At 43.2% G+C, this 25,614-nt stretch overlaps 1 protein-coding gene across 2 annotated transcripts; it reads left to right on the plus strand.

Annotated features, from left to right (window-relative positions):
- The first annotated feature begins 457 nt into the window (after nucleotides 1-457).
- On the plus strand, nucleotides 458-21,441 carry C1D (C1D nuclear receptor corepressor). 2 transcript variants are annotated; one of them, XM_064146204.1, is made up of 6 exons: nucleotides 1,257-1,351; nucleotides 14,716-14,862; nucleotides 16,168-16,234; nucleotides 16,656-16,711; nucleotides 19,701-19,901; nucleotides 20,395-21,441. In XM_064146204.1, exons 1-5 carry the CDS (start codon nucleotides 1,319-1,321, stop codon nucleotides 19,875-19,877), a joined length of 480 nt encoding a protein of 159 aa, XP_064002274.1. In that variant the 5' UTR covers nucleotides 1,257-1,318; the 3' UTR covers nucleotides 19,878-19,901; nucleotides 20,395-21,441. The 2 variants fall into 2 exon arrangements, with proteins under 2 accessions (XP_064002275.1, XP_064002274.1); XM_064146205.1 differs by lacking the exons at nucleotides 1,257-1,351; nucleotides 20,395-21,441 and adding an exon at nucleotides 458-572 and having other exon boundaries at nucleotides 19,701-20,280.
- Nucleotides 21,442-25,614: the final 4,173 nt, after the last annotated feature.

Genomic DNA, 25,614 nt, shown 5'->3' on the forward strand with positions numbered 1-25,614 from the left:
AGGTCGCTTCCAACTCCAGCCGTGCCTCAGCCTTTCCCCTGGGATACCTCCGGGTAAACAAAGCATCTCCGGTGCTAAGCAGCCTCCTCGAAAACCAGTTTGCGCCTCCCCTTTTACTGGGGGTCAGTTCGGGGCGTTTGGGAACAGCCGGGGGGACGCGCCGGCTGTTTCCCTTCTGCACCCCCAGCAGCTGGCTGCCGGGAAGGCAGGCTTTCTGCCGCCAGAGAGCGGGCCCGATTCTCCTCCCGTAAGGACGGGAGCGGCTGCCACCCTGCCGCCTGTCAGCGCAGCGCTACGCCCGCCGGCCGGCAGCATCCACCGGCAGCGCTCACCGCCGGCAGCATCCACCGACAGCGCCCACCGACAGCGCCCACCGCCGGCAGCGCTCACCGCCGGCAGCATCCACCGGCAGCGCCCACCGCCGGCAGCCGCAGCCGACGCGCTCTGCCCTGCCCCGCCCCACCGGCGCCAGCGGCCCCGGAGGAGACGTCACCGCGGCGCGACGGCGCAGTCTGCCTCCGCCGTGGCTCTCCCCCTGGCGCGGCCCGTGGGGCTCGGCCGCCGGCCTGCAGGTAAGAGCGTGTCCCTCCCCCTCTCCTGGGGGCTCCCAGAGCCGGCCCGGACAGCGAGATGAGGACCTGGCGAGGAGCAGGGGTTGTCACCTTGGCAGTCAGATTGCTCCGGGTGGTTTTAGGGCGTTGGACAAGGGGGAGCCGTGTCGTCGGGAGGCAGGGCCTCTGGTGGCCGCTCCCAAGTGCGTTGTGACGACCCCTTGGGGCTCCAGTCTGTTTAGAAATGGAGGTGAGGCTTGTGACGACCCCTTGGGGCTCCAGTCTGTTTAGAAATGGAGGTGAGGCTTGTGACGACCCCTTGGGGCTCCAGTCTGTTTAGAAATGGAGGTGAGGCTTGTGACGACCCCTTGGGGCTCCAGACTGTTTAGAAATGGAGGTGAGGCTTGTGACGACCCCTTGGGGCTCCAGTCTGTTTAGAAATGGAGGTGAGGCTTGTGACGACCCCTTGGGGCTCCAGTCTGTTTGGAAATGGAGGTGAGGCTGGCCGAAAAGGTCGGTGTCAGACCTGGGCCGTGTATTATAAACAGTAGTCCTGTGTGGGCCTTCGCGGGTACATCGAGCTCCCTGAGAAAGCCTTGTGACCGAAAGCATTGGGTTCGGATGCTGAGAATCACAGAGTCGCTGAGTGGTTTGGGTTGGAGGTGACCTTTAAAGGTCGTCTGGTCTCACCCTGCCGCAGTCAGCAGGGGCTTCTGCAGCTACAGCCGATTGCTGTCCAACCTGACCTGGAATGTTTCCGGGAATGGATGAGGCTTCTGCCACCTCTTTGGACAACCTGGGTCAGTATATTACCACCCTCTCTGTAAAAAATGTCTTCCACATCTCTAGTCTAAATCAATTTATCATAAAAAGTTCTAGTTTAAAAAGTCATTGCCTCTTGGTTTGTCATAACAGGCCCTGTTAAAAAGCCTATCCTCATATTTCTTATAGACCTCCTTTAAAAACCCCATTTTACTGTGTCTGAAGAATCAGGACAGTGCTTCATCTTTCACAAAGAGGTGCTGGAACAGGGAATTTTGTTTCTAAATCTTTGGGAAGGCCTTGGTTTGTGTGCATATCTATTTCACCTGGTATGCACATGAGCCGGGAATCTCTGTGTGTGGCCTAAGAGCTGAACTCTGCTTCCAGAAGAGCTCCGAATCCCTGCCTCAGATGTATGGATGCTCTTCTGTAAATTCCTAGAACCGAGGATGGAGTTGTGTGTGGTACCTGTTTTGTTAGTGAGCATAAGCACAGTTGAATTCATGACTTGTGGAGTTGCCCATGAAAAAGAGGGTTTTCACCTGGAGTTATGTCTTGAGAAGGGTTGTACTCAAGAAGGCTCCATTTGGGCAGTAAGCAGTGTGCATTCCTATTAAAGGTCAGGCAAATAGTTTTGTACCTGAAGGAACCTTGAGAACTTGGTAACTCTTGTAAGAACATGCAGCCTGCACGTCCAGGCCATGGCTAAAATAGTTCAGCAACACTCTTTTCCTGTAACACAAAGGCAGGTGATACTTAAAATTACTCAGCTGAAGTGCTTGTCATGAAGTTGATTTTCTTATGTTTCTCTGGTGTTGCTGCAAAGGTTGTTGCTGCTTCCTTATGTGTTGTCAAAGCTTTCTGAAGCATCTTAGAAGGGGCTTTGCCTTGCAAATTACACTTCAGGTTACACTAACAAAAAGGCCTCATTTCTGAGACAAAAACTGGAAAGACCTGACTGTAAAATAAATCAAAATTGGAAGGTGTCTGGGTCATTTTGTGGTTCAAAACATGGAAGAACACTTCCAAGCGGGACTACATGGGCATTGCTAATTGAGTGGCAGGATGGCTCTTGCTAAAGCATTCAGAAAGCACTTAACCTAAAGCTATAGCCTAGAAGGAGAGAAGCTTGGAAGTGATTGTTAGAGTTCTTAGGCTTCTATTCAGACATGTGGTGCAGCAGTCACACAGACCTTTCTGACTGCTGTGTTTCCTCTTTGAAGTGGTTTAAGATTTTTGGAATCAATTCTTCATCTGTGCACAGTTGGTCTGTGTTTCATGTGGATTGCCTGCCTTTAGTGAAGCTGTTTGTTTGCTGTTAATGACAGCAGCAGGAAACCGTAGGGTGTGTATGGAATAGAATAGTGAACTGAGAAATGATCAATTCCTTTAAACACATAAAGAATGCACTGGAATGCTGCTGGTCACCACAGCTCCTGGTTACAGAAGCAGACACCGAAAGAAAAGGTGGCATAGACAGAAGAAAGAGAGGTGATTGATTGAGGGGTAACAATAAGAGTGAAGCCTGATATTGTTAACTGTAGAGATGATGCCAAGGGGATGTGATGAGAGACTGTGAAAGCTTTGAGGCTGCAGACCGTATTAGCTTTGTCTGAGCTCTCTTTGTTTGCTATAGTTCATTGGCTGGTTTCCATTCTTAGTGCAGGCTTGTGGTGTAACACACCACATTAAGTTGCCTCTTCATGTGACCATGTTTTCCATGCATGCTGTTCTGTACAAATTCCATTTTTCTTGTGCTAGGAAGTCACTTCAGTTCCTTTCTTTTGGCTTCTTCTGTCCTCCCTAGTTTTTTTGTTGTCCCTTTTGTGTCAGGCTGTGGTTATTGCCATGCTCTCTCTCCTGTGCTAGGCCAAAGTGCATCTCTGTTCTCTATCCTACAAGGCTTTATTTTGTCTGTCTGAATCTCTATGAAAACTCCACCTCCTCAGATTAAATGACTTTTCTCTATTATTCCATCACTTTGGTGATGTTGCACATCCCTTTGCTGATAGTACTCGGTCTTCTGTCAGGTTATCAGCTCTTACATTCTATTTAGGGAAAAGAACTTAATTCTATTGAGAGTTAAAATCCAGATCCCTGGGTTGTTTTTTTTCCTGCATCAGTTAAGGTTGATATGGATCAAGAATTGGCTGGAAGTCCAGGCCCAGAGAGTGGTGGTGAATGGTGCCACATCCAGTTGGCAGCCAGTCACTAGTGGTGTGCCCCAAGGATCAGTGCTGGGCCCAGTCCTGTTCAACATCTTTATTCATGATCTGGACGTGGGGATTGAGTCCAGCATCAGTAAATTTGCAGATGACACTAAGCTAGAAGCAACTGTTGGAAGGTAGGAGAGCCCTGCAGAGGGACCTAGACAAGCTGGATGGGTGGGCATAGGACAGTGGGATGAGATTTAACAAGGCCAAGTGCAGGGTTCTGCACTTTGGCCACAACAACCCCAAGCAGTGCTACAGGCTAGGGACAGAGTGGCTGGAGAGCAGCCAGGAGGAAAGGGACCTGGGGGTACTGGTAGATGGTAGCTGAAGATGAGGCAGCAGTGTGCTCAGGTGGCCAAGAGAGCCAATGGCATCCTGGCCTGTATCAGGAACAGTGTGGCCAGTAGGATGAGGGAGGTTATTCTTCCCCTGTACTCAGCACTGGTCAGGCCACACCTTGAGTACTATGTTCAGTTCTGGGCCCCTCAATTCAAGAGAGATGCTGAGGTGCTGGAACATGTCCAGAGAAGGGCAACAAGGCTGGGGAGGGGCCTGGAACACAAACCCTGTGAGGAGAGGCTGAGGGAGCTGGGGTTGTTTAGCCTGGAAGAGGCCCAGGAGTGACCACATTGCTGTCTACAACTACCTGAAGGGAGACTGTAGCCAGGTGGGGGTTGGTCTCTTCTCCCAGGCAACCAGCAACAGAACAAGGGGACACAGTCTCAAGTTGTGCCAGGGGAGGTATAGACTGGATGTTAGGAGGAAGTTCTTGCCGGAGAGAGTGATTGGCATTGGAATGGGCTGCCTAGCGAGGTGGTGGAGTCACCATCCCTGGAGGTGTTCAAGAGGGGAGTGGATGAGGCACTTAGTGCCATGGTGTAGTTGATTGGATTGGGCTGGGTGTTAGGTTGGACTGGATGATCTTGGAGGTCTCTCCAACCTGGTTGATTCTATGATTCTTTGATGCTTGGAATACAATGCTTAGAACACAACATCTCACAGTTACTGTGCTATGTTCAACTGAAAAAAAAAAGAGTAAATATGCTTCTAATAGTTGAACAGAATTTTATCAGCACAGTCAGATAATGAACAGTCAAAAATAGGTTGGGATTGCCGTTCTAAACAGTGAGAGAAAGGCCCTGCATGAAGTGCAAACACAGGAAATTGAGTTTTAGTAAAAGGAAGTACTTTGTCACATGTTGTGGAACTAGTAGCTAAAGGAAACAAAAGAGGTCAGCAGTTGAAGGGATTGAAAGACTCCTTGGCTTTAATTCTGGATATTCATGGTGCTGGTACCAGTGGAAAGGTAGTAAACCCAGAGCATGAAGGAACTGGAGGCAGATGTAGTTCTTGTTCACTGCAGATTTGGCGGGACAGAAGTATTCAGTATTGATTGCTGTCATTAACAAAACTCTGCTGGTTGTGGATGGTTTTGTGCTAGCAGATGGTATTTTGCTGTACAAGAAGATCTTACTAGATTCAGTGCAACCAGAAGTTTTGATGTTTTACAGACTAGTTTAGATGTACAAATTCCCTATCACCACTTTAATGTCCCTTGAACCGACCTGTGGTAGCATAGTCTGAATGTGACAGCTTTTATGAAAACCTCTCCCTTAGAAGCGTTCTGAACGTACCTAAAGACAGCTTAGTATTTCAGTATCTTAAGGAGACCTACAAGAAAGCTAGGGAGAGACTTTTTAGGATGTCAGGTAGTGATAGGACTAAGGACAATGGATCAGAGCTAGAACTGGGTAGATTCAGACTGGATGTTACAAAGAAGTTCTTCACCGTGAGGGTGTTGAGACCCTGGAATGGGTTGCCCAGGGAGATGGTGGAAGTCCCATCCCTGGAGGTGTTTAAGGCCAGGCTGGATGAGGCTTTAGACAGCCTGATCTAGTATGAGGTGTCCCTGCTCATGGCAGGGGGATTTGAGCTAGATGATCCTTGTGGTCTCTTCCAAACCTGACTGATTCTATGATTTACTGATGGGTGTATCTACAGGTGGGAGCTGAAGAAGAGCCACACTGTATTGGTTGTGTTCAGAAGGGGAAATAACTATGCTATCAAACGTGGAAAGTAGGACAGCTGAGAATAAAAATGTTGTATGAATTGTGCAGGTTTAGAGTAGAGTTGGTTTGTTGGATACAGATGGGACTGTAGTGAGTGTGGGTTAAGCCAAGTTGAGATAACCTATTTCTCGTGTGGTTTCCACCATGGGCTGAGTATAAGTAAGCCTCAGAAAATATTATTCCTTCCCTTTAAAGACAGATTAGAATAAACTTCTCCCAAGTAGCAAATGACAAGACAAGAGGAAACAGTGTGCTAGTTTGAAGCTAGCTAGAATGCTCTGGTGAGAAGAACTAGATTACAGGCTGTGAAAGGAAAACAGTGGTGATGTCTACTTTGCTCACAGGCTTGCTGAGATGTATGGGAACAAGAAACAAAAACATTTGATAACACACACTCGGCACCATTTTTCACTCTCTCTGGGGCTGTTGGCTGAGCTGCATCTCTCTAACACACCCTCCATTTTGGCTAACCCACTTTGCTTCCTAAACTCTTGGCCAAACCTCTATTCTTCCTTGGGACTGGGGTAGGGTTGAGAGGGGTAGGAGGAAGGTGAAGGGGCGGTTGAGAGCCCCTCCTGGGGACTCAGGTTTCTGGGAGGGGAATTGTGTTTCTGTATTACCTATTTACCTTGTGTATTTCTGTCTATAACTGTATATACTGTAAATATCTGCTTGTATATTGTGCTAGCTGTAAATAAATAGCTTCATTCCTATTTCCAGAGCTGGCTGAGTCTAGTCTAGGTGATTTCTAAAGTGTGGGGGAACAGGGAACACCCAAACTATCACAACCAGCCTGAAATTGTGCCAGGGGAGGGTTAGAGTTGGACCTTAGAAAAAATTTCTTCACTGAAAGGGTTGTCAAGCACTGGAACAGTCTGCCCAGAGAAGTGACGGCATCACTCTGGGAAGTATTTAAATGCCATGCAGATGTGGTGCTGAGGGGCATGGTTTAGCAGCTGTCTTGGTAGTGTTGGGCTAATGGCTGAACTCAGTGATCTTGAAGGTCTTTTCCAGCCTCACAAGTCTGAAGAGAATTGCAATATAAAGCAGAACGAAAGATGCTGGATTCATTTTGCCTTCTGTTTGCATGTTAGAAAACATTTCAGGCGGCCCACATTTATCCTGATCTGGCAGTTGTAATTCCAGTTGAAAACTATGCGCACTAACGCTGAGCAATCTTTAATTCTGTCTTTTTGGGTTTCCTATTGCCACGTTCATTGCAACCTAAAACATTCTGTGGTTTTGTGTTGATCTATGCATTTCTTTTCACTGTGAATCTTCAGAATCTCTCAGAGGTGTCCCAGGGCCTAATTAGGATCTGTTTCTAAGACAGATATGATTTTCCTGTTGGGGTGGGCAGGAAAGGAGGTTTGGTTTTGCTTTTTAAACCAGCTGTCAAATATTTTGTGTTAAAGCACCAAATGCATTTAATGGCAGTTCATAAAATCTTCCTGGAAATTGTCTGCAGTTTTCCTTTTTTCCATACCTTTGTATGCCAGTCATGGGTGTGCTTTTCCAGCAAGGAGTCTACAGAGATCTTATCATTCTCCTGAAAGATAAATCTGGAGATGGATGATTTCTGTATTATGCACAGTCACCTGTATTTTGTTCACTTGTATTTAAACTTCCTTAATACAGCATTTAACTCAGCTGGATCTTGGAGCAATAGCCACATTAGCACCCTGGTAAACTGCTTCTGACTGTCAGGTGATTTAGTCTTTTTTATGCAGCCTGCAGAAGATGTCATCTTTTCCTCACTTTCTTCTTTTCATATTTGTATCTTTTATGTGGTTGATAGTGCCTGATACTTTCCTTCCTTCCCTTTTTTTGGCAAGTTGAGTGTTGTATTTCCTACGACTGGAGAGAAGAGGAGGAGTTTTCTTGTTTTCTAAGCAGAAGTTTACATAAGTGCAGTCATGTTTCTGGAAAAAAAAATATTTAGCATTTTTCAAGAATTTCAGAACAGTCACAGATTTTTCCACCCATGAAAATTAATTTTATAAAATATTTTTTGACCAGAAAAATCAATGAATGAGCTTGCTGATGAAAATTGTTTGCTTCTGTGATTTAAAGTCTTTTTCTTCCTCAAACATAGTTCTTTTTGATGCTGTCATCCTGTAAACTACACGGCAGATTTGAAAGCTTAGGGTTAAAAAGGGAAAGTTGTTTCTGATAGATTGGTGTTGTGAAGTCCCACCACATTTTTCATCACTACTTCTTTACTTCGGTGTTCTTAATCAGAGCAGGCCTCGTCTCTTCTATTTTTTGCTTTTGGGTTGTGAAATTTGGTTTGCATTCTCAAAATTAAAGAACCTTCATAATATTACCATTATGCACACAACCGTAGATTGTGTTCTGCATCAGCGTGAGCTGGCAATGTACTCTGGCAGCCCAGAAGCCATCCGTGTCCTGGGCTGCATCAGAAGTGTGACCAGCAGGACAAGGGAGGTGATTCTACCCCCTCTGGTCTGCTCTTGTGAGACCCTACCTGGAGTACTGTGTTCTATTCTGGGCCCCCTAGAATCAGAGTGATGTGGACCTGCTGGAGCAGGTTCAGAGGAGGGTCACAAAATGGTCAAAGGGCTGGAGCATCTCCCTTCTGAGGACAAGCTGGGGGAGTTGGGTCTGCACAGCCTGGAGAAGAGAAGGTTGTGGGGAAACCTCAAAGCAGCCTTCCAATACCTGAAGGTGGCTACAAGGAAGCCAAGAAGTGACTTTTGCAAGGGCTTATAGTGATAGGATAAGGGGTAATGTCTTTAAGCTGGTAGAGGGTAGATTTAGATTGGATATTAGAAAGAAATTATTTACAGTAAGGATGGTAACACACTGGAACAGGTTGCCGAGGGAGGTCATGGATGCCCCCTTTCTGGAGGTGTTCAAAGCCAGATTGGACAAGACCTTGAGCGATCTGGGCTAGTGGACAGTGGCTATGTCTGTGGTGAGGGAGCTGGAACCGGATGATCTTTAAGGTTCCTTCCAGCGCAAAACATTCTGTGAATCTATGAATAATATTGCTACTTCATCATCAAAATGCTGCCATCCTTATTTCTCTCAGGTGTCCCTGTTTTTTACATGCTCACTCAGCAAGTATTTTCCCAACTTCTCTGACTGTTTCTACTGTTTTTCTCTGTGCCAAATAAAATTTGGTTGAAGGTCAGTAAGTTCAACAGTGAAACCTCTGTGCGGTAAACGTTGACTTCAGGAAGTGAATTGAATTTGTAACTGTTCAAGAAACACTTGTAAAACCGTGAGGTGAATTTTACCTGTGGTTTAGTAACTGCAATAAAACTGTTGAGTGCAGTTTAGCCCTTAGGTGTTGTGCTAGTTTCAAGCAAGCTGGAATGTTTTGGTGAAAAGAACTAGATCATAGGCTGTGAAAGGAAACCAATGGTGATGCTTACTCCCCTCAGAGTCTTGCTGAAGAAACGAAAACATTAGATAACACTCTCACCATTTTGTTGCACTCTGCTTTGGGCTTCTGACTGAGCTGCAGCTCCCTAATCTCACCTTCCACTCACCTTTGCTTCTTAACCTCTTGGCTGAACCTCTGTTCTTCTTTAGGACTGGGGTAAGGTTGAGAGGGGCAGGGGGAAGGTGCAGGGGTGGTTGAGAGCCCCTCCTGGGGACTCAGGTTTCTGGGAGGGGAGTTGTGCTTCTGTGTTACTTTTACCTTGTATATTTCTGTCTATAACTGTATATACTGTAAATATCTGCTTGTATATTGTGCTAGCTGTAAATAAATAGCTTCATTTATATTCCCAGAGCCGGCTGAGACTAGTGGGGTATTTCTAAAGTGTGTGGGGTCGGAGAATCGCTAATGTTTTCTTGCTTCCTCTTGTCCTTAGCCTTGTCATTCTGCAGGTGTGACATTGCAGTCTGTGTGTTGATTTTGGCAGGGACCGTGTTGGAGAGTTTCCGGTGTACATGTTTTGTAATGTAGTGTGAGTTTGTTCTTGCTGATTTAATACTATCAAAACTATTTTAGGCTGTTGACTGCTGCCTTATTGCTGGCGTATGCCAACACTGTAACATCCTGCTTAGAGATTAGCAATGCTGAAACAACAGTCTAATGGAAAGAGAGAGGTCCCTCCACAGCAGGAGTAGGAGCTCACAAGTTCCTGTTGAAATGAACAGAAAACCAAAGTTCAACAAATTCTTCCCTCTCCCCTGAGCAGAAGGAGCAGACTTATCAATGAAGAGTGCTGTACATGGGCTGATGGGCAGCCTCCATCTGTTGAAGGCTGATGTTGTTTTTTTTCCCTCTTGATAATTGACACTGTCAAGTACATACTTGGCTGTATGAGGGGAACTTTGGGGGTTTTTGTTTTCTGGTTCATGAGACAGCAATCACAGAAAAACACATTTTGGATTGTCTCTGTTATCTTTCCTTCTATCTTGCTGTTCTTTCTCTGTCGCATTCTTTTGGTCTAGCTTGGGATATTAGGAAGAATATCCTATGTACTCCAGTGACTGGTAATCCTTGCAACTGCCATCAAATAGATAAAATGAGTTTTGATTGATAACATATTCCTGCTGTGGGAGTTTGGTCGTTTTTATTCCTGCAGTTGCTATTGCTGGGTGCTCTGATAAAGGGAGAGAGAAAAGTTGGAATTTATCCCTATGTTCATGCCTGTCCATCAAATTAAGACCACAGTGCATTAAGCTCTGTAGGTGATTGTTGGATTGGATTACACTTCTCTCCCTGCATCTGTAAGAATAGTAAACCTGTGTTGGCAGACACCTTCTAAACAAGCTTAACTATTAAAGAATTGGGAAAATGTAGTTTCTTCTGTAACTTTGAGAATTTTCTATGCATTATTATAAAAATAAAAATTAACAACAAACATTATTTCAGAATTCTTTTAATCAATCTAAGAAGGGTGAGGAAAAGGACCTGGGGGTCTTGGTTGATGAAAAGGTCAGTGTGAGCCAGTAGTGTGTGCACACAGCCCAGACAGCAATTGTGTTCTGGACTGCAGCAAGAGCAGCTTGGCCAGCAGGGCAAGGGAGGTGATTCTCCCCCTTTACTCGGCTCTTGTCAGACCCCACCTGGAGCACTGTGGACAGTTATGGAGCCTCCAACACAAGAAGGACATGGAACTGTTGGAGCAAGTCCAGAGGAGGCCATGAAGAGGGCTGGAGCACCTCTGCTATGAAGACAGGCGATGATTGTTGGGGCTCCTCAGCCTGGAGAAGACTTCGACGAGACCTCATAGTAGCCTTCCAGTATTTGAAGCAGGGCTACAGGAGGGCTAGAGAGGTACTATTGACAGGGTCTTGTAATGACAAGACAAGGAGTAATGGATTTAAACTGTCAGAGGGGAGATTTAAACTAGATCATAGAATCAACCAGGCTGGAAAAGACCTCCAAGCTCATCCAGTCCAACCTATCACCCAGCCCTAGCTAATCAACTACACCATGGCACTAAGTGCCTCATCCACTCCCCTCTTGAACACCTGCAGGGACAGTGGCTCCACCACCTCCCTGAGCAGCCCATTCCAATGCCAATCACTCTCTCTGTGAAGAACTTCCTCCTAACATCCAGTCTATACCTCCCCTGGCACAACTTGAGACTGTGTCCCCTTGTTCTGTTGCTAATTGCCCGGGAGAAGAGGCTGATCCCCACCTGGCTACAACCTCTCTTCAGGTAGTTGTAGATATCAATGAAGTCACCCCTTAGCCTCCTCTTCTCCGTGCTAAACAACCCCAGCTCTCTCAGCCTCTCCTCAGAGGGTTTGTGTTCCAGGCCCCTCACCAGCTTTGTCACCCTTCTCTGGACACATTCCAGCACCTCAGCATCTCAAATTGAAGAGCCCAGAACTGAACACAGTACTCAAGGTGTGGCCTGACCAGTGCTGAGTACAGGGGAAGAATAACCTCCCTCATCCTACTGGCCACACTGTTCCTGATACAGATGTTCGGAATTTCTTTACAGTGAGGATGGTGAAACACTGGAACACATTGCCCAGGGAAGTTGTGGATGCTTCCTTCCTGGAGGTGTTCCAGGCCAGGTTGGATGAGGCCTTGAGTGACCTAGTGGGAGGTGTCCTTGCCTATGGCAGGTGGTTTGAACTAGATGATCTTTGAGGTCCCTTCCAATCTAGACCATTCAATGATTATAATGCAAGTGGCCAGGACAGAATCAAACATAAACAATGCTATCTTAAATGGAAAAAATAATTGTATTGCAATTTTGCCTTTATGGAGGCAATATCACAGAATCACAGAATGTCAGGGGCTGGAAAGGACCCTGAAAGACAGTCTGGTCCAACTGTCCCTGCCAGAGCAAGATCACCTATGCCAGATCACACAGGAGTGCATCCAGGTGGGTTTTGAATATCTCCAGAGAGGAAGACTCCCAACATCCTCTTGCAGTCTGTTCCAGTATTCTGTCACCCTCACAGGGAAAAAACTTTTCCTCATGTTTGCATGGAACTTCCTATCCCTCAACTCTCACCCATTGTCCCTTGTCCTGTCTTTGGGCATCACCAAGCAGAGTTTGGCTCCATCGTCTTGGCACTCACCCTCTACCTTTTTAAAAACATGAATAAGATCACCTCTCTGTCTCCTCCTCTCCAAGCTATAGAGCCCCAGCTCCCTCAGTCTCTCCTCACAAGAGAGATGTTCCACTCCCTTAATCATTTTTGTGACTCTGCGCTGGACTCTTTCAAGCCATTCCTTGAGGTCCTTCTTGAACTGAGGGACCCAGAACTGGACACAGTATTTCTGATGCAGCATCACTAGGGCAGAGTAGAGGGTGAGAAGAACCTCTCTTGGCTTACCACACCCCACAACACCACTGGTCTTCTTGGTCACAAGAGCACATTGCTGACTCATGGTCAACCTTCCATGCACAAGGACCCTTTGTGTCCTTTTCCTCTTTGTTGCCTTCCAACAGGTCAGTCCTCAACCTATACTGATCCCTGAGGTTGTAAGACTCTACACTTGCCCTTGTTGAATGTCATTCAGTTTCTCCCTGCCTAATTCTCCATCCTGGGTCTTGCTCAGGTTTCTTCTGGGGGCAATATTACGTAGGTTCAGCTATGCTTTTTAGCTTAGATGTGTGGCTGCTGGCTGGAGCAGTATTTGTATATGTGAGTTACATGCTGAGGTGGAGAGGGGACCTTCAAAGTGTTGTCATTAGTGCTGTGATTCTGTACTTAGTCTGAAAACCATCTCTGCCCAGGATGAAAAGTCATGCAGCTGAGCAGGATTATAATTCTGGACTGTGCAAACAGCAGTCATGAAACTGGGCTTGTTAACTGGCTGATAGTTCTGAAATCACACTGGTACAGTTGAAAAAGGAGCTGCAGACAAAGCTTGAGAAGCTCCAGACTGTTTTTCCTCTCAATCTTCCTCCTGTTTGACCTCCAAGAGACAATATAAATAAAAAGAAACCTCTCTCACACATACCTTGCTCTTGCCAAGAAAAAGGTAAGATCAAATCCTTATCTAAAACAAACTGCAGTGATGTGACAGCTGCTTGCTGTTTCCTTGCTGTTTGCACTTAGTGCTTGTAGATAAAGTGCAGTTTCTACAATATATGTGCCCACTCTCTGTACGCAGCAGCAGAGTAGTGGGATTGTCAGATCCTAAGAAGGAAGTACTGCCATGATCCAGGTGCTCCCACTGTTCTTGATGCAGCTCACCAAGTGAGCAGGAACGTCACAGTTATGGAATGGCAAAGAGTGGAAGGGAAGTGACCTCTGGAGATCACTAAGTCCAACACCCTTGCCAAGGTAGATTCACCTAGAGCAGGTTGCACAGGAATGCATCTAGGTGGGCTTTGAATGTCTCTAGAGATGGAGACTCCACCACCTCTCTAGACAGCCTGTTCCAGTGCTCCAACACCCTTAAATTAAAAGTTCTTCCTCGTGTTAGATGCAGCTTCTTCTTTTCAAGTCTGTGCCCCTTGTCCCTTGTCCTGTTGCTGAGTGCCACTGAAAAAAGCCTGGCCCTGTCCTCCTGACACCTATGCTTTAAGTATTTATAAGCACTGATGAGATTCCTCCCTCAGTCTTCTCTTTCCCAGACTAAAAAGACCTAACTCTACCTTCTCATAAGGGAGATGTTCTAATCCCCTAATCATCTTTGTAGCCTTTTTCTGTACCTTCTCTGGCAAGTCCCTGTCTTTGAATTGGGGAGCCCAAAAAAGTGGACAAAGTATGTCAGAGGTGGCCTCACAAGTGCAGAGCAGAATGAGAGGAGAACCTCACTTGCCCTGCTGGCCATACTCTTCTTGATGCCCCCCAGCATACCACGACCTTTTTGGCCACAAAATTATTTATTTTTCTCTTCTTTCCTTATGACGTTGCAAATGATGTTGCTCAGTCAGTAGAAGTTGAGGAAAATAACCTAGCTTTAAGTACTATTAACAAACTGAGACTGATTTGAGAGGAATTAATGATATCGATTGTAAGGCAGCAGCCAGGTGGCTTGGCAGTAGCTGTGTCATGTTGCCGTGAATGCTGGATCAAAAAAAGAGGAATGTTTTGGGATTGTTTTGCATCTTTGCTTATCTCAGAGTTGCTGTGCATAGATGTGTTTGAGATTTCCAGAGTGTTCTGAAATCCCCAAACCATAGGAAATTCAGAAAAATTGGATGCAGGGTTCACACAAAGGATTTCTTGAACTAGCTCTTAAATTGAGTACTGGAAGATGTAACTGAGCCTGACTTAGCTGGTGCTCTGTAACTGCTCTAAAGCTGAAGTAATGTCTGGTTTGTTTTTTGCTTTTTTTTTAGTGTCCTGCCTGTTACTTGGTGTAGCTTTTTATATGCTGTGATTTATAGAGCACTTCTCTTAAACAAGCAAATAATTTATTTCTATCACAGACCATAAAAGCTAAATACTGGTTTGGGGCTGTGAGGAGGGTGGGCACTGCAGTTGTGTCATTTGTAACGCTCTTTTGTGCCGATTTGCACAGCACTTAGGAGATACCTCTGAAGCTTTAGGACCTTTAGCTGTGTCAACGTTGACTTTACCTGCTAGACCTCTTTGGAATTAGGCATTTCTTACATTGGATGAGTGAATGACAATGCTTTTTGTTGTAAAATTCAGTCTTTTGACTCTGTAAGGCCTTAATGAAGAAGGATGATTAGTTTTGTTTCCTCTTTCCAGATGGACATGTCAGAAGATGACACTAACATGGAAGACTACCCCACCGAAATCCATGATTATCTTGTATCCTTTGAAAAATCTCTTGGTTCTGTAGATGAGATGCTGAAGACTATGATGTCAGTTCCCAGGAGTGAGCTTCTCCAAAAGGTAAACAATCTGGCTTTGGAGAGGTCTTCTGTTATTAACACAAGAATCCTTGGAAAGCAAAATAGAAATTAAAGGGTGTGTTAGACTAGCAACCACACAGGGAAAGAAAACTGTGACACTTCCTACCTTTGATACCTAAAATATTTTAAGTTCTTACATTTCCAAAGTATCCAGATGGTCTTACAAATGTAACAGTGGAGGATGGTCTCTTTCAAGCTGCAAAGTCATGATCTTACCAGTGAGTCGTTTAGGCAGAGGACATTCTAGCTATTCCTGACCTTCCTTGGTGCATGCAGGGTCCTCTTTCGTCATGGGGAGGTCATTCACTTTTTTGAGACCTTTTCATGACTAAGTGGAACGTGGTATACCCAGAAGGAACTGAAGGTGAATTGATAGCAGTGAGAACTGATCTGATTCTAGAAGTCTAGACTTGCAGAACCTGGCACTTGTGTCTTCTAGCTATGTTATAAAGCATAAGTCTGTAAAATGTGTTTGTTTGGGTTTTTTTTCAGGACATACAGGCAGAGCAGGGTACTGCCCAAAGACTTCATACAAGCCTCTCTGTCTTTTAACATTGAAAACCTAACACATAATTTCTTTCTGTAGGGCAAGAAAAAGCCAGCACTTGAGGGAACTTCTTTATCCTCTGAGTATTCTAACACAAATAAATTACAAAGAAAACAGACTTGACAGCACTGATCTTTTGACAGTATCCATGTTAGGACTAGTGAGCTGTACAATGATGTTATCAGTGCTTCTGGAAATGCTATAGGACTGAAATAATAAATTGACTTTGACAGCCAAGGAAAAGACCTCATTACCTTTGTTCCTCCTTTGTTTTACAGCCCTGAGTATTCTAGCATGCATTGAAGACAGTCTACCATGTGTGGTGTAAATACTCATTGATTGTTTGCAGTGTACTGTAGTCACATTTGAGCTTCAGCTTGGATTTTGGGGTTTTTCCCCATTCATAGTAACAAGAATATTGAATTAAATTTCTGTGGAAGCATAAGGATTTATTTCTGACTATGGGAAGAGTAGTTGAAGAGCTACAGGCCAAGAGATTGTTGTGCTTTTGGCCATATGTGAATGCAGCACTTAACATCAAGCTGGAAAAACAATGCTTGCAGAGGAGTGAATGGTGCTGTGGTGGCACAGAAATGGGCAGTCTCAATCCACTTTTGATGTAAAAATGGGCTCATTCAGAGTGTGTTTCTGAATGCATTCACCATTGTAAAATTTGCATGTTACTAAAGTCTGTGCACAAATGTTCAGGTGTGTGTTGTTTGGTTTTTCTCATTCTAGTTAGACCCTCTTGAGCAAGCAAAGCTGGATCTAGTTTCAGCGTACACACTGAATTCAATGTTCTGGGGTAAGTGTGTGGTAGGAGGAACAAGTAATGTTTATGATTGCTATTGAACATCTTCTAGACAGCTGCAAACCTTAGATAATCAGGTTTCAAGCCAAATAATTAAAGACTTGTAATTACCCTGAGGACCCATATTACTGCCATCCATAGAGTAAATGAAGTTGAAGCTCTAAATCAAAAATGGATATTCACAAAATCAGACTCTTTTGTTCATGATGACATCTTGTGTCCTTTTAAGGACAGAAAGTTTAACCATGTGAGATTTATTGGGTTGAGGTTTTTTTTTAGCTGAAATACTTGATGATAGTAGTTTGTCAGATGTTTAACACAGTTAACTCCAATTCATATTAATGATTTTATGTGGAAGTGACTTCAGTCATGACAGCCTTCAGTTTCAAAAAGAACCCATGTTTTTTTCTTGTAGTATACTTGGTTACTCAGGGCATCAATCCAAAGGAACATCCAGTGAAACAAGAACTGGTAAGATTCTCATGCTGCATGTGCTGCAATATTTCACTTGTGCAGGGCAGCACTTAGCTCACATAGAAGTAAAAAAATGTTTACATCTATGTTTAAAATTGCTGTGTTGTCATATTGGTGTGCTTATGGTATTTGGTGTTATAATAACTGTTCATATGCCCTGATATGCTTGTAAAACTAAAATAGTTCTATTTTTATTTCCAGAAAGTACTGTTTAAAGCAGAGTTGTAGTCTCTTGAAATTAGAAGAGAAGAAGAAAATGAATAGTGTCATCTTTTCTCTACCTTTGAGAACTGGATTCTGAACAGAGCAGTTTTTCACCTGTATCTGTTAAATGGAAAAACAGATGCCTGATAATAATTTATAACTTCCAGTGTGACTTTTTTCCTTGCAAATACTTGGAATCATGTTAAACTCTGAGGCTGCTTTTTCTTAGTTTTGTGTGACTCTGAAAGTATGGCGCAGTTGATTTACTTGCGAAGACGGGAAAGAGCCCCCCCCACTCCCTTTCCAAGTCCTCCATTAATTCATTTTCTCAGCAGTAAAGAATCCAGTTCAGCAACAAAGCTAAAAGCTTTTTTGGCAGCAGTCGTATGTGTATTGTCCAGTAATTTTGCATTAATGACATGTTTACAACCTATAATAAATCTCCTGGGTTTGTCTTTATATTCCATTTAGATGCATGACTACAGTGTAGAAGGCCCAGCTATCTTGAAAATTCTGCTGACTTAAAAATCAAATTATTTAGCCTGTAGGAAAAAAAATTAAATCAAAACTTAACAGTTACCCATTTTAATTCCTGTATAAATGAAAATATTACATCAGGGCAATAGGGATATGCTTAGCTTAAATGTAATCCTTGCATAAACAGGCGAACAGAAGATAGGACTGAGAAAATGTGGCAAACCTAGGTTGAATAACAAGAATCCTTCTATTTTTAATTTGATGAGGTTTTCAGCAGTGTAGGCTGGCTCATATTAAAAACTGGATCAGTTAATATTTCATGAGCTTTCAGTCAGTTTCTTGTTCCTTCTATATTAAGTAGTGTCTGAATATGGCATTAATTTAGTGATACTAAAAAAAGTACATATTATATCTTCTACTGTGGATATTTTATCCTGGTGTTTTATTCACAGTCACCAGTCATTTTAACTCTGAAGAGTGATCAAATTATCACAGCCTAGGTTCTTAGCCACTTCTCTCTCCCTTATACAAGTATCAAGGTGAATAAATGCACATTCCTTCCTTCCAAGAACACTGTGATGGTTCTTATTCATGTGGAAGGGGAATGAAAAAAGACTATTCTGCCACAACTGCATTGTTTTTAGAGTTGCTCTCCTTGTGTACATACAGGGAATACATTTGGATTCAAAAGTGTCTTCTTAGATTCAAGCCATTGGAGTTAATTCCTTTTGTCACATTGGCACTTGTCAGCTCCTTTTTCCCAAGCTGATAGATGTAGGTGTGCCATCTGTTCTCATTAGTCATCTCAGTCACCAAAGAAATATGACAGTCTAGCATGATTTCAGACCTTGTAAAGCTCTCCTCATTAAAGCTATGTTTTTGATGCAGAATGTGTGGCCAACTTCTCATCAAAACAGTTGCTTAGAATCTTGCAGTTGTGTAATGCAGGTCTTGTAACTTAAGTTCCAGACTAAAAGAGCTGTCAGCGGCTATGTGAGAAATGTTTGGGTTGCATAATAACATTTATTGAGTTAGGGGTATCCATAAATGTTCTGTTAATCCACATTTATAATTCAAGTGCCAGGTATATATGGGTATGTATTTTAATGTTTGCATTCCAGTAACACCTAAAGGCCCTGGAGCCAGAGGCCACATTAGGCCAAATTGGGTAGACATGAAATCTGTTAACCAAACTTTTATGTGTTTTACAGAATTCCTGTAAGTGTCCTTTCTAGTCAGGGAGGAGAAGCAGGCACTTAACAAAGGGTGATTCCCCATCTTAGAAGGCTTTGGTTATCCTCTCAGAGTGATTTGCTTTACTGATTGCAGAAGTAGATGAGGATGAGTAGGCACATACATGAGTTTGTTGAACTGGGAGGGTGTATTTAGGTGGGGCTGAATCTAAGCCATGCTTTGTTCTAACCCCCCTTAGGCCCTGAATGGCTATGGTACAACAGATTTGCCATTGGAATGGGCTGCCCAGGGAAGTGGTGGAGTCACTGTCCCTGCAGGTGTTCAAGAAAAGACTGGCTGAGGCACTTAGTGCCATGGTCTAATTGATTGGATAGGGATGGGTGATAGGTTGGACTGGATGATCTTGGAAGTCTCTTCCAACCTTATTGATTCTATGGCAAGGCTGTATCTCCTTGCTTTATGGAATGGCAGTGGAAATAGGCCTTTTTTAATTTGCATCATAAAAAGAACTTCGGTACAGCTCGAAATTCATCAGGCTGCCTTAAATAGGTTCACTGATAAGGTCCCATGACCATTTCAGGATCTTAACCACACAGCTTCAGTGTCGTCACATGTGTAATGCTTGTAAGGTCTTTGAGTCTGTCTCAGATGCTTTTCTTTGGCTTTGATTGGATATGCTGACATGCTGATTTTTTTTTAGGCAGTAGTCAGGTATAAATATGTGAAATATCTAAATATTATTTTGCTGACTTTATGCAGGCCAAACTCTAAACTGAATCCAGGGTTTTGCTTTCTAATTTTGCTTGCAAGAACAATTCTTGCCTTGCTGTAGATTAGAGTCTTCATCTCTCTAGGGTTTCATGTTCCTAAGACAGTGGATGCCATGCAGATATTAGTGTGGTAGGTACCTGTGGTGGAAGATCTGCTAAAGGGAAAGGCTCAAGTTAGCAAAAAGCCTGGTTTATATATTTAAATGATGGTGTTTTTCTAGATGTTGCAGAAATGTACAGTGTGGAAAGCTTCTGCTCATTGATTTTATTGTGACAGCAGTCTTGGGAGAATGGTGTGAAATATAATTTCTTTTTTTTCCTTCTTTTTATTTTCCCCCTAGGAGAGAATAAGAACATATATGAACAAGGCCAAAGAAATAGCAGACAAGAAAAAGGCATCCAAACTCAATAAAGGAGCTGCTTCTAGATTTGTAAGGAATGCACTCTGGGAACCAAGCGCTGAAAACGAACATACCTCCAAATCTCCTGCTAAAGGGAAAAAGAGGAAGATGGACTAAAGCTTTGTTTCCCCTCATATAAAAGTTAGAGACACCTAGAACTGATTTTCAAATGTGTTTTGCATACTGCATTCATCTTGTAGAGGTGCTGTGTTTTGCATACTGCATTCATCTTGTAGAGGTGCTGTATCGCAACACCTTGTTGAAGGTATATTTGAGAAGGTTGTCAGGGTTTTATTTTGTCCAGAGCACTGAGGTGTATGAGTGCCATGAGAGAAGGTACATTTCAGTGTTCAGATGACAGTGACCTGACATACACTTGCTGGTAATAGATGCAAGTGATACTTTGCTCATAACGCCTAAGAATCACCTTTTCTTGTTTTTAAACAGATGAATGATTTACACTTTTTATATGTCTTTAATCCTCTGAATATTAAAATGTCTGAACCAGTGCTATCCAGTCTGTGGTGTTTGTGAAAGAGCAGTGTTTGTTTTCTCATTATATCATTCTGTGAAATGCATTGTATTTGTATTTTTGTGAGGGTTTATTTACTGTTTTCAACTGTTTCCTTTTCAGCTTCTGAACTTGAACATTTGCCATATTCTCTTACTTCTGTTGCGTCTGAGGATACTGAACATCAAGGCCCACAAGCAGGCAGCCTGGTTTCCACTGTAAGCCACCTTGCCTGGTCAATGGAAGAACCAGATATCTCCAAGGGGCAATTTGTAGTGTCCAAATAATGCAGCAGGCTGGGGACAGCTCTTGGTGAGCAGCACATGTAGGAACTTAATTGGAATTTGGCTGCAAGTGCTCATCCCTTCCTGCTGACACTGTGAGAAAGAGAAGTGTGCTCAGAGATGGTAGGAGTGATGTGATAGAGAGCAGCCCTGCAGTAAAGGACCTGGGGAGTACTGGTGGACGAGAAGCTGGACATGAGCCAACAGGGTGTGCATCCTGGGCTGCATCAAAGGAAGCATGGCCAGCAGACAGAGAAGTGATTCTGCCGCTCTGCTCTGCTCTGCTCTGGTGAGACCTTACCTGGAGTACTGTGTCCAGCTCTGGGGCCCTCAATACAAGAATGACATGGACCTGATAGAGAGGGTCTAGAAGAAGGACACAAATATGATTAGAGGGCTGGAGCTCCTCTTGCACTGGGACAGGCTGAGAGAGTTTGGGCTGTTCATCCTGGACAAGAGAAGGCTATGGGGAAACCTTAGAGTGGCCTTCCAGTATCTGAAGGGAGCCTGCAAGAAGTAGGGCAGGGACCGTTTACAAGGGATTGTAGCAATAGGACAAGGGGCAATGGTTTGAAACTAGAGAAGAGCAGATTTAGACTGGACATGTAAAGTGTTTTTTTTACTGTGAGGGTGGAAAAACGTGAAGAGGTTGTCCAGGGAAGTGATGGAGACCTCATCTCTGGAGACAATCAAGGTCAGTCTCGGTGGGACTCTAAGCCAGCTGATCAGGTTGGGGATGTCCCTAACTCCTGCTAGATGACCTCTAGAGGTCTCTTCCAGTCAGTGCATTCTGTAATTCTGAGTGTGGTCATCCATTGCTATATCTTGAACATTCATCAGTGAAAACATTCTCAGGTGCAATAAACACTGGTGCTCTGTCTTGAAATACTCTACTTGTTTTCTTCAAAAAGTGGAGTTTAGTCATTTAGGAGAGGAAGTGTGTTACTTTCTTCAGAAGAACTTCATTGGTTCACTTTTCAATCTACTGAAAAGGAAATCCCAGCTCTCTGTCCAAAAGCAGTTAGCAATAACCAGACTACTGCACCAAAATGCAGTTTGGATGGCAGTCTACAAAACCGGTTGGGGAAGATTGTCACTGGGAAAGACTAAATGAAAAGAAGGAATGGGTCCAGGATACCTATGCAGAATATGGACTAAATTGAATTTGGTCCTAAAATGAAGGCTCCTTTGTCACTGAGTACCTAAAAATACACACCTAAAAGTCAAAGTTCAATGCATCATCAGGATTATTAAACTCAGATAATTTTTGCATAGCACTAGAAACTTTTTAAGTGACTGGTATGCCTGTACCCAGTTTTGTGTATGATAAACTCTTTTAATAAATAGCAATTCCTCCAAGAGGACCTGTTTGTATATTTGATCACTTAGTTACCTAACTGCTGCCTCAGATCTATAGGACTGTTGCTGTCTGTATGTGTGTCAAAGGGCTGTAGACATTTGCCAGCTGCAAAGCTAAAATGAGAATGTGTTATTTCTACTTGTTAATGGCGTGGCTTTGCCAAATTGAAAGAGCTGTTGGTCGTGAGATTCTATTTTTGTGCAATGAAGGGTAGAAAACAAAAGACTGAAAGTGTGTTCTTGGCCAAAGATGGCAATGCCCATGCAAAGTACTTCTTGGTATGCTCAGGAGGTATGGACAGAGTTCATCCAGCAGTCTGTGTGTCCTGTCCTGTAACCCTTTCAAGCCTGCTGCTGCAAATAACACTTAAGAGATTATTCTAAACAGACTTTAGGATTTTGTGTCTGCCTGTGTAAAGCCAGAGCATGAGGTTCAAAATGTTAATCTCAAACCCATCAGTTTAAAAAAGGAAAAAGGCCATATATCCTATGAACTACTTAGGAAGACAATAGGATAGAAGTGGTCTGAAGTGGCACAAGCCAGAGCACTTTAATACAGGGGGTTTCTGAGAGGCAACATCTTATGCTTTGAGAGGCATTGTCTTGAGGAAATGAGTAGCTCAGCTGGTATTTATGCCCAATGCTGTTAATTAAAAAGGGACTGAAGGATGTTTCCATTACATGATTTTCCTCTTAAGCTTCAATTACAGCTTTTGTCTTAAAAGGCTAATTTCAGAAAAGGATCATAATTCAGTGTCCAGGAAAGTACACAGGTTTAATTGGTAAATGTTTAAACAGGAATAATGCAAGGCTATTAGCTGAGACTGAGGCTGATGTCCATCTGCTGTAATTAATTATATCCAGTTATTTGACATTTGTGATAGGGTAACTTAAGTAGATGTTACAAGTGTGGCATTGTAAACTTATTTTTTAAAGGCTTGTATCATTCAGGATGGCTATTCACAGCCTGCAGTTGTGACTTCTCTAACAAAGAAAACAACCCAGACAGATGCCCTACGGAAGGGCATCATCAAGTGCTTGTTGTTCACTAAGCCCTGTTAGAAGGAGGCTTGAAATACACAATCATGAATGCTAAGTGTTTTTGTATCACTGAAGTGTTCCTGGGACGCCTAGACTGCAGGTTAGGTATTTAACTTCACTGTGGCCTCAAATGTGAAATGACATGACTGAACATTGCTTGTGAAAGTTGCTCCCTGGAAAAGCTACAGGACTTTAGGAATAAAAAATAGCTTTCCTGCCTGCTGGCAAGAACATCTATTGCAGTGACTATGTGCAGAAACCCAGGTGAGCCATCATTTGTACAGTGGTTCTACAGGACGTGAAAAGGAAGGAAAGATCTGGGAGACTTCCAGTCCCACAGCTCTTGGTTAATGCCAATGGCAATGCAAAAAGTCACTATTGCAATAGAAAGTTATTAGTACCAGAGAATTAAAGTTTTAATGAGCTTCAAATATTTGAGGAGAACATTTGAGGAGAACGTTTGAGGAGGTGTGTGCAAGACTTCCCTGTTCTGTCTTTATTTTACTATAAATATGTTCTGAGTTAATACCACTGAAACATACCAGCTAGGAAAAGCTTGAATGAAATTGCTGTAAACATCATAAGTTATGTTAGGATAACTGATTTATTTATATATATATATATGTAGTTGGACTGACTAGAGCTAGGTCTGTTGCTGGGTCAAGGGTTGGTCTGGATGACCTTTGAGGTCTCTTCCAACCAGATAGATTCTGTGTTCTGTAATCACGGATTTCAAAATTCAAAGAGTTCAGGTTTTGAAGTTAAAAGTGAACAATACTCTTTGTTCTGTTAAAGGTTGTGTTTTTGTATGTGTATTTAATTTGTTGCCTGTTCTTGCAACTTTTCTTGCTTTCTGATCCTTGCACCAAGAAAGTGATGAGGTTGGCAAGAGCACATGAAGTTAGCAGCTATGACTAAAATTTGGTATGAAGTTACATAGGGCATTTTCCATTGCAACAAAAAACAGCCAACCAACCAACCAACAACCCAAACCAAAACAAAAACCCAACCCAGAAACTTCAGAAGAGAAATTAAAAAGCAACTCATGATTTTAAGCCTCCCTAGTGTTAAACAACTAGACTTGGGAGCATCTGGGAAGCTCTGCGCTTGTCAAAGTTTGGATGTCATTGGATAGTAGAGACTTGACTAAGACAGTGGGAAACATTCTACCTGCTCTTCAAGGATGCTGGTTCTTGTATTTGCTGGCTTCATTGAACTGCTACAGCTGGACAGGAAAAGTAAGTAACTGAGGTACCAAATCAGTGACTCTGGGGCTTTGTAGTGGATGTCTGGTCACTGTGTGGTATTGTTTTTCAGTCAGTCAATTACCTTTTTCTTAGATGCACGTTTAACTGTCTAGTGAAAGGTTCCCTCCTTCCACACCTGCCCCCTCAAAAAAAAAAATACTGCAGAGGGAAAACTGTGTGTCATTAGTTGTCCCAGCCATGTAAAGACAGTTTTACCAAAACAAAATGGAACCTGACAAACTTAGTCTTCACCCAGTCGTGTAAAGTCTCTGCTGATCTGCTCTTAGAAAATGTCCCTCTCTGACAGTTTACTCTAGCTGCATACAAAGGAGGAATCTTACTGGAAATTTAATCTCAACTTTACAAATGCTAGCCAAGAGTTGGACAGTCCACACATCACTGATGCTCATTTCTACACCTTCAGTCTTTTTATGATTGGAAAACTGCATCCTCAAGAATGGGTGCTTAATATTTTTTTTCCCTGGCATAAAAGCTATGTCAAAATGTGACATATGTGCTGCAGTTTCATTGGAAATTGCCTCAAATCATAGGTACCTGGAATGATAAAAGTTAAACTAACTTCATGCTCTCAAAGTTTCTTGGATCTAAGATGGTAGATGGAAATGAACATTTTAATTATGGAGCTGAGATGATTGCATATTTAATGTACACTTTGCCCAGGGATTGATGTAGACCTGGTGCTGCAGCCCCAGAAGAGGACACCTTGGTTACCTGGATGAAGGCTTCTGTCAGCTGTTGGGCACAGGAAGCCTTTTGGGAGTCATCAATAACAAACTCTTAATCTGTAACTGGAAACGGGTGGAGGTATATCGGTCTAAGTGGCATTTTGTGTCATGAGGTTTCTCCTGGCAAGATTCCAATGAACTTTTGACTTAACTCATGCAGATTCTTGTCTATTGCAAGCAACTGCAAAACTCCTTACACCTAAGAAAAAAAACCAACAAACCCTTTCCTCTGTTTAACATCAGTATAAGCTGGGATATGTGCCAAGTTGTCCATAAAAAGAAATGAAACTATCAGAATCTCATTTCTTCTGTCAGACATGACTGGCTAGTAATGTATAGCTGCTTTGCAGAGTTGGAGTGTAAGGAAATAGCAGCAAGCTGGTTTTGATGCAAATCTGAAGTTGGAAGGTGTGTGTGTGTGGGGATTTAGCTAAACAGTGACCTGCAAATCAGAGTGTAATTGGAAAAATTATGGTAAGCCTTTGTGGAAATGTTCTGCTTCTCCAAAATGCAAGTCTGACAGACTTTAAGCTGAAGAGGGTCAAAATAGCTGAAACTGGCTGCATCCCAAATGTGGACAGGATATCCCTTTGTCAATAACTGAGAGGTAGGAATGCCAAACTAGAGCCTTAGTTAAAAAGACTGTGTTGGTTTCTTTGTTAGAAC

Source organism: Pogoniulus pusillus, chromosome 7 (assembly GCF_015220805.1).
Source record: "Pogoniulus pusillus isolate bPogPus1 chromosome 7, bPogPus1.pri, whole genome shotgun sequence".
Classification (NCBI taxonomy): Eukaryota; Metazoa; Chordata; class Aves; order Piciformes; family Lybiidae; genus Pogoniulus; species Pogoniulus pusillus.